This window comes from Molothrus aeneus, chromosome 19, assembly GCF_037042795.1.
Source record: "Molothrus aeneus isolate 106 chromosome 19, BPBGC_Maene_1.0, whole genome shotgun sequence".
Taxonomy (NCBI): domain Eukaryota; kingdom Metazoa; phylum Chordata; class Aves; order Passeriformes; family Icteridae; genus Molothrus; species Molothrus aeneus.
In genome coordinates this window covers 10,772,147-10,779,602 of record NC_089664.1, presented here as the reverse complement: position 1 = coordinate 10,779,602, position 7,456 = coordinate 10,772,147, and the positions used below count along the sequence as shown (strand labels likewise).

Genomic DNA, 7,456 nt, shown 5'->3' with positions numbered 1-7,456 from the left:
CGCTCCTGGGACTTGTAGTCCCGGGGCCGGCACCGGCAGCGGGGCCGGGGCGAGGCGGAGCGGGGCGAGGGCCGGGCGGAGCCGGGGCCGCTCCTGGAGCTTCGCTCCGCCGTCAGCCCCGGCTCCGCCCGGCCCCGGCTTGTGCGTGCGGGGCTCGGTGCCGCGACATGGCGGGGCCTCGCGACCTGCTGGCAGCGGCGGGGCGGGCAGCGGCCGCCCGGGGACGGGTCCTGGTGTCGCCTCGGGGCGCTGGGCACACGCGTGTCACCTCATCCCCGGCGGGGGCGGGACGGCCTCTGCCCGGAGACCCCGCACGGCCCGGCCATGATGCCGGCCCGCTCCAACCTCCCCGCGCCTCCCCCCCAGCAGTGCCCCGGTACCGCCCGTACCCCCGGTGCCCCCGGGAGCGGCGGCACCCCCCCCACCGGCGGGTTATCCCCCCCGGCCGGTAACCATGGAAACTTCCAGAAGTGCACCCCGCGGCCGTGGTCCCGCCCAGCCAATGGGGACGCTCCGCTTGGCTCACGCTTCTCTGTGGCCGCGGCCGGCGGGTGGAACCAATGGGGCGGCGCGAGGGGGGCGCGCCGGGCACGGCGGAGCGGCCGCGCGGTGCTCGCCAATCGCGGGAGGCCAGCTTGGTAGCAGCCGGCCAATGGAGAGGCTCCAGCGAGGGCGCGGCAGCCAATGGAGAGGCTCCACGAAGGGGTAACGGAAGGTATAAAAGGGCGGGCGGCGCGGCCTGGCGGCTCAGCGGAGATCGGGGCGCGGCGCTTCTGCACGGTGAGGGCGCGGTAAGGGCCGCACGGGGCTGGGCCGGTGCGGGGGGGATGGCGGTTGAAGGCACGGAAAGATGGGCTGGGGACGCGAGGTGATTCCGCACGGCGGGGGCTGGGTGGTTGCGGCGCGGGGAGGGGTGAGGGGGGCGGCCACGCACGTGGCGCCTCCGTTGTGTAACCGGCGGCCTCTCGGTAGGTGGGCGCAGGTGAGCGGTCGGGATGAGGCTTCTGCTGCTGACGCTGCTGGCGCTGGGCGCCGTCTGGGCGGACGACGAGGAGAAGAAGGAGGACGTGGGCACGGTGGTGGGCATCGACCTGGGCACCACCTACTCCTGGTACGGGGGGCTGGCCGGGCTGGCGGGCGGGGGCCTGGGCCCTTCTGGGCAGGCAGGGCCCACGGGAGCTGTGGGAAGCGCCTGCGGGCCCGGGAGGGCGCGGGGAGGAGCAGAAGGGGGGGCGGGGGGTGTGGATGTGTGCAGGCCGCGGCCCCGCCTGACCGCTCCGCTCCCCCCCCCCCCAACCCCAGCGTGGGCGTCTTCAAGAACGGGCGCGTGGAAATCATCGCCAATGACCAGGGGAACCGCATCACACCGTCCTACGTGGCCTTCACCCCCGAGGGGGAGCGCTTGATCGGGGATGCTGCCAAGAACCAGCTCACGTCCAATCCGGAGAACACCGTGTTTGATGCCAAGCGGCTCATCGGCCGCACCTGGAATGACCCCTCCGTGCAGCAGGACATCAAGTATCTGCCCTTCAAGGTGGGTCCCAAGTGCAGAGGCAGGGGGGCTGGAGGGGAGGACTACATTTCTGGTCAGAAGAGGCATCTGCTCACAGTGCCCCATGGGAGGATTGGTGTGTAAACAACAGTTCCTGGTGTTAGCTGTGCTCAGGTTATGCTTGTCATAGAGGTTTGGCTTGGTGTTTAGAAAGAACCATGAGAACAAGTTGGAATAGTTGAATGAGACAGTATCCTTTGTTCTCCTCAGGTGGTCGAGAAGAAAGCCAAGCCCCATATTCAGGTTGATGTTGGAGGTGGACAGACAAAAACATTTGCTCCTGAAGAAATTTCTGCAATGGTCCTGACGAAGATGAAGGAAACAGCAGAGGCTTACTTGGGGAAGAAAGTAAGTGCACAGGAAGCGCTGGTAACAACTTGAATTAGCTTTACGAAATGGGAGAAGGGTAGGCTGAGCCAGGAGTGACCTTGCCATCCCAAACCACAGTCAGTGCTGCAGGCCCCTGCAGCAGTCCTATCCAATGGGCTCAGCTGCTGCTGGCTCTTCATCTCTGAGAATGGGCTGCTTGTTCCAGCAGTGCTCAGAGTGGCTGGTACTGCTTACAGACTGTAACAAAGCTGTCCCTCCCTGCTCAGGTGACCCACGCTGTTGTCACGGTGCCAGCATACTTCAATGATGCCCAGCGCCAGGCCACCAAGGACGCGGGCACCATCGCGGGGCTCAACGTGATGCGCATCATCAACGAGCCGTGAGTAGCCCACCCTGTCCTGCCCCAGGGGAGCTGTGGGCTGCCACCCCCAGCCCTGACAGCCCGTTCCCTCTACAGAACAGCTGCTGCCATTGCTTATGGACTGGACAAGAGAGAGGGAGAGAAGAACATCCTTGTATTCGACCTGGGTGGTGGAACTTTTGATGTGTCCCTCCTCACAATTGACAACGGAGTCTTTGAAGTTGTGGCTACTAATGGAGACACTCACCTGGGTGGAGAAGACTTTGACCAGCGTGTTATGGAGCACTTCATCAAGCTCTACAAGAAGAAAACTGGCAAAGATGTTAGGAAGGATAACAGAGCTGTGCAGAAGCTGAGGCGGGAGGTGGAGAAGGCCAAGAGAGCTTTGTCATCTCAGCACCAGGCCAGGATTGAAATAGAGTCCTTCTTTGAAGGAGAAGATTTTTCGGAGACACTCACTCGAGCCAAGTTTGAGGAGCTGAACATGGTAAGTTTAGAAAGGTAAAGTTACACAGCCTCAGCTCTGGATTGGGACTGGGGAATGTGCAGCATCTCATGCTGTGACACTGCACTTTGGAGTATAAATAACTCCATGTAAGCAGGCAGCTGTTCCTGCCAGGGAGCTGGGCCTCAGACAGTTTGGCATCTCTGCTCTGTAGTGGTTGTACTTTGTACCTCTGGGGCTGCACAATGGGGTGTGCTGGGAATACAGTCTCACAATCCTTGGGGTTTTGTCTTTGCAGGACCTGTTCCGTTCCACAATGAAGCCTGTTCAGAAAGTCCTGGAAGATTCTGACCTGAAGAAGTCTGATATTGATGAGATTGTCTTGGTTGGTGGATCAACTCGCATCCCCAAGATCCAGCAGCTCGTTAAAGAGTTCTTCAATGGGAAGGAGCCTTCTCGGGGCATTAACCCAGATGAGGCTGTGGCCTACGGTGCAGCTGTGCAGGCCGGGGTGCTCTCTGGGGACCAGGATACAGGTAATGGCACCTTCACTGCCACCTAAGAGTTGACTCAACAGTGGATGTTGGGCATTGACAAGCAAATGCAGACAAACTTGGATCTTTTCCAGTCCTTGGAGTTCTGTGCCCCTGCGGCCTCAGGATCCTGTCTGCAGTGTTGTGTTTTGTGTTGAAGTTGTGTCACAGTCTTGCCTTTGATCTGTTCCAGGTGACTTGGTGTTGCTCGATGTCTGTCCCCTGACTCTTGGCATTGAGACCGTTGGAGGTGTCATGACCAAGCTGATCCCAAGAAACACCGTTGTTCCCACCAAGAAGTCTCAGATCTTCTCCACAGCTTCTGACAACCAGCCAACTGTGACCATCAAGGTCTATGAAGGTGGGTGTCAGCTGTGGTGGCCCATGTGACAGCTGGAATCTGTCTGCTGTAGGGTTTTCATTCTTGTTCCTGATTGTCACAAAAGCTGTAGGTACTTTGTTCATGGAACTGTGTCACTCATGGTTTCACAAAGTACAGGCCACAGCTGGGCAAGAAAGTAACCCTGTGTCATTGTTTGTTGCAGGTGAGCGTCCCCTGACCAAGGACAACCATCTGCTGGGCACCTTTGATCTGACGGGAATCCCTCCTGCCCCTCGGGGCGTGCCCCAGATCGAGGTCACCTTTGAAATTGATGTGAACGGGATCCTCCGTGTCACGGCCGAGGACAAGGGCACCGGCAACAAGAACAAGATCACCATCACCAACGACCAGAACAGGCTGACACCAGAGGAGATCGAGAGGATGGTCAACGATGCCGAGAAGTTTGCCGAGGAAGACAAGAAGCTGAAGGAACGCATCGATGCCCGGAATGAGCTGGAAAGCTACGCCTATTCCCTGAAGAATCAGATTGGGGACAAGGAGAAGCTGGGTGGGAAGCTGTCCTCTGAGGACAAGGAAACAATAGAGAAAGCAGTGGAGGAAAAGATCGAGTGGCTGGAAAGCCATCAGGATGGGGACATAGAAGATTTCAAAGCACAAAAGAAGGAGCTGGAGGAGGTGGTTCAGCCCATCGTGAGCAAGCTGTACGGCAGCGCCGGCCCCCCGCCCGGCGAGGAGGAGGCAGCAGAGAAGGATGAGTTGTAGATACCGGTGTCCCCGAATGTGGTGTGTGTATATATTGGACTCAGGAACACTTGTTTAAAATATTGAACTCTTAATTTGGAATGTAACTTTGAATCTTCACTCGTGAGTGGAGCTGGAACCGCTAGCCCGACGTGGCTGTATCCTGCTTTTCGTTAGCAGTTGCTCGATGTCTGGGGAGGGGAGCGGGGTGGGAGTGTAAATGTGGGTTTAGAAGTATTGGCAGTGGAACATTCTATTTAACAACTTGGTCATGTGAACTTGGTGTAGAGCTTTTCTACCTGGAGTGACCACAATAAATTTGTTATTTACACTGGACTCTGTTCTGGTTCTGTGATCTCCATTACCCAGCTCCAGCCAGGATCTGGATTAACCCTGAAGGATGGAGTGCAACTCACCCCCTCAAGGTCACCTTTCATGGGATCATGGAGAGTGGGAGGTTTGAAAGCAGGAGCTGGGCCTCTGTTCCCTTGGGGTGAACTGGGGTTCAGTTTCTGAAGGGAGAGGATGGACTTGGACCTCACTGCACTTTTACAAGAGATCCTGATAAGGAAGGGGGGATCAAGCCTGAGTAACTGCTGAAGGGGCAGCTTTTATTGAGCTAGGAGATGGAGGTTATCCACCAGAACCCGTTGCCTGCAGTAGTGGTGGTGCCAAGCAGTGGGGGAGGAGCTTGGCTTAATTATGTTTTCCTGCAGTATTAAAACTTCAGAGCTTTTAATAAAGTGTCATATGAAACAGACTAGTTTTTTGAGCAGTGAAAAGTAGTTTACACCTAATAAAGGTTCTTAGAAAAAAAGCCTAATTGAAATTTGGTCTCTTTATTTAACTGATCCTTATCCAATCCATGGGATTAGTTAAGTCCACAATTACCTTGTCTGGTGCCAGCTCCAGCAGTGCCTCAAAACACCTTGGCTCCTGCCATGTTCCCTGGGCTGGGGCTGCAGCAAGACCCTGTTCAGGCACAGCCCCTGTCCCTCGGGGGTGCCAGCACCGTGCCAGCTGCCCCAGGGTAAGGACATGTTTAGGGGGCACAATTAGGCCCAGGGGCCGAGGCTGGTGCTGTGGGGACTCTACTCGATGAGGGTGACCAGACAGTCCCTGTGTATCTGCCCCTGGGTGTCCATGCCCCCAAACACGAACAGCAGATGGACAGAGGTGTCTTCAGCACAGCCCTCTCCCAGGCCCTGCTGGAGGGGCTCAGCTCTGTCAGCTGCTGACACGGGGGGCTCTGTCCCAGCTGGGGTCTCTCCTGTGTCCCCGTGTGCCCCAGCCTGCCAGGGAATGACACACATGGCGTGGTCCAGCCTCCCGCTGGGCAGGGGAGACTCAAACTGCAGGAGCGTCCAGTGCTGCCTTCCTGCAGTGCAAAGACACAGTCACAGCTTTAAATATCACACACCAGGCACCATACATTCAAAGTTTTGAGCATTCAGTCCTGCAGTGGTGTAACTCCAGGGCTTGAGCAGGTAACGTGCTCCCCAGCTGCCTGGCATCTTCCCTGGCACCCCTGAGAGCAGCCTCACCTACCTGTGTGATACTTGTACGTAGTATCCAGTGTCCCATCTGGACCTATTCCACCAAAAATGTACAAGTGGTCCTGGAATGCTGCCGAGGAGTGGGATGCCCTTCCTCCAGGGACATCCCCAGTGGCTGGGATCTTCTCCCATCTCATGTCATCTGGTGCAGGAAACAACACCTCCAGGGTTATGCATTACACAAACCCCATGCAGTTTGTTGATTTAAACAAAGAAGGTAATACTTTAAGCACTTAAGAACTAGTATTTCAGAAAAAAACATTCCCCCAAATCAAAGCACAGCTCACAGGTACTGCCCTGCAGTACCTCCATCCACACTTACTTGTGTCGATGCAGAACAAGTCATTGTAAAAAACATCTCCAGCTAAACCCCCGTGGATGAAGAGTTTGGTCCCAACTGCAACCACGGCATGTCCGTGCCGAGGGGAAGGGGGATCACCATGAGTCTCCAGCTGGGACCAGGCCAGGGTGGCTAAAAATGGGAGCACACGGGTATAGGAAGAAAACTATGGCAATTCTACAGACCAGCAACCCCAGAGCCCTGCCGAGGCTTCCCACCCAAGCCATCCATCTCGTGGGACTCATCTCCAAACAGACCTCAGCAATTCCAGCCCTCCGGCTACACCCCAAGGCAGCGCTCCCGTGCCCCAGTGGGAGGTACCTGTGTCGAACACGTGCAGCCGCTGGTCTTTCACCGGCTCCGCTCCCTTGTCTCCACCCCCGAACACGAAGAGCCGGGCCCCGATGGCCGCCGAGGACGTGTGGAATGTCCGAGGCTGCGGCTGCTCCCCCCTCACTGCAGGGCTCTCCCACCTTCCTATTTCTAGTTAAGACATTTGATTAACCGAACAACCAACAGGGGACGGAGGCCGGGCCCGTCTCGCAGCCCGCACCCCGGCCCTGGGGCACTCACCGGGGTCCAGCACCTGAACGCAGCCGCGATTCCCGGCGGGGTGCGCCCCGCCGAACACCCAGAGGCGCGGGGGGCCAATGGCGGGCAGCATGGTGGCGTGCTCGTAGCGCGGCCGCAGTCCGTGCCAGCCGGCGGGGACCCAGCGCAGCGGGGCTGTGGACGGGGACAGGCGATCGGTCCCGGTCCCGTTCCCGGTCCCGGTCCCTGTCCCGGTCCCAGCCCCGGCCCGGCCCGGCCCGGCCCTCACCAAGCTCCACGAAATGCGCGTCCGCGAAGGCCCCGGCGGGGTCGGCGCCGCCCAGCAGCAGGACGCGGCCGGGCAGGAGGAGGCAGCCGAGTCCCACGCGGCCGCGGGGCCGCTCCCCGCGCGGGCTCAGCCGGTACCTGCGGGGCGAGGGCGGCGCTCAGCGCGGGCTGGGCCGGCCCGGGCTCCCGCCGGTCCTCCCGCCCCGCTCATCGCTATCCCCCCATCACCCCCGCCCGCCCAGCGCTGTGCCCGCCGGTGCCCCCGCCGCGCTCACCATTGTCCCGGGCGCGGCCGCCGCCCCGGCTGCAGCAGCGGCAGCGCCCGCGGCGCCATGGCACCGGGGCCACTGCCGGGCCGGCCGGCCGGAAGTGCCGCCGGAAGTGCCCTGCGCTTCCGCCCGCGCCGGCGGCGCGCTCCGCCGCCCGGAAGTGGCGG

At 59.6% G+C, this 7,456-nt stretch overlaps 2 protein-coding genes across 3 annotated transcripts; one reads left to right on the top strand and one right to left on the bottom strand.

The window, feature by feature from the left end:
- The first annotated feature begins 688 nt into the window (after nucleotides 1–688).
- On the top strand, nucleotides 689–4,641 carry HSPA5 (heat shock protein family A (Hsp70) member 5). Of its 2 annotated transcripts, none has more exons than XM_066562692.1 (9): nucleotides 689–791; nucleotides 973–1,111; nucleotides 1,303–1,534; nucleotides 1,763–1,900; nucleotides 2,149–2,261; nucleotides 2,340–2,730; nucleotides 2,987–3,224; nucleotides 3,415–3,582; nucleotides 3,767–4,641. In XM_066562692.1, the coding sequence occupies exons 2-9, from the start codon at nucleotides 996–998 to the stop codon at nucleotides 4,324–4,326; spliced, it is 1,956 nt and encodes a 651-aa protein (XP_066418789.1). In that variant the 5' UTR covers nucleotides 689–791; nucleotides 973–995; the 3' UTR covers nucleotides 4,327–4,641. The 2 variants fall into 2 exon arrangements, with proteins under 2 accessions (XP_066418789.1, XP_066418788.1); XM_066562691.1 differs by having other exon boundaries at nucleotides 711–780.
- A 487-nt stretch (nucleotides 4,642–5,128) lies between these two features.
- On the bottom strand, nucleotides 5,129–7,384 carry RABEPK (Rab9 effector protein with kelch motifs). The gene is made up of 7 exons (XM_066562693.1): nucleotides 7,296–7,384; nucleotides 7,022–7,158; nucleotides 6,775–6,927; nucleotides 6,523–6,684; nucleotides 6,184–6,333; nucleotides 5,854–6,003; nucleotides 5,129–5,683 (listed from the first exon to the last, which is right to left on the bottom strand). The coding sequence occupies exons 1-7, from the start codon at nucleotides 7,352–7,354 to the stop codon at nucleotides 5,397–5,399; spliced, it is 1,098 nt and encodes a 365-aa protein (XP_066418790.1). The 5' UTR covers nucleotides 7,355–7,384; the 3' UTR covers nucleotides 5,129–5,396.
- Between the last annotated feature and the right edge of the window lie 72 nt (nucleotides 7,385–7,456).

Bases quoted from the DNA above. Each gene is read 5' to 3' on its own strand.
- HSPA5 (XM_066562692.1), top strand. From the start codon at position 996: ATGAGGCTTCTGCTGCTGACGCTGCTGGCGCTGGGCGCCGTCTGGGCG. The intron at 1,535-1,762 runs GTGGGTCCCAAG...TGTTCTCCTCAG, and splicing joins TCAAGTATCTGCCCTTCAAG to GTGGTCGAGAAGAAAGCCAA. The intron at 1,901-2,148 runs GTAAGTGCACAG...CTCCCTGCTCAG, and splicing joins AGGCTTACTTGGGGAAGAAA to GTGACCCACGCTGTTGTCAC.
- RABEPK (XM_066562693.1), bottom strand. From the start codon at position 7,354: ATGGCGCCGCGGGCGCTGCCGCTGCTGCAGCCGGGGCGGCGGCCGCGC. The intron at 7,159-7,295 runs GTGAGCGCGGCG...CTCGCCCCGCAG, and splicing joins CGGCCGCGCCCGGGACAATG to GTACCGGCTGAGCCCGCGCG. The intron at 5,684-5,853 runs GTAGGTGAGGCT...TTTGCACTGCAG, and splicing joins TACGTACAAGTATCACACAG to GAAGGCAGCACTGGACGCTC.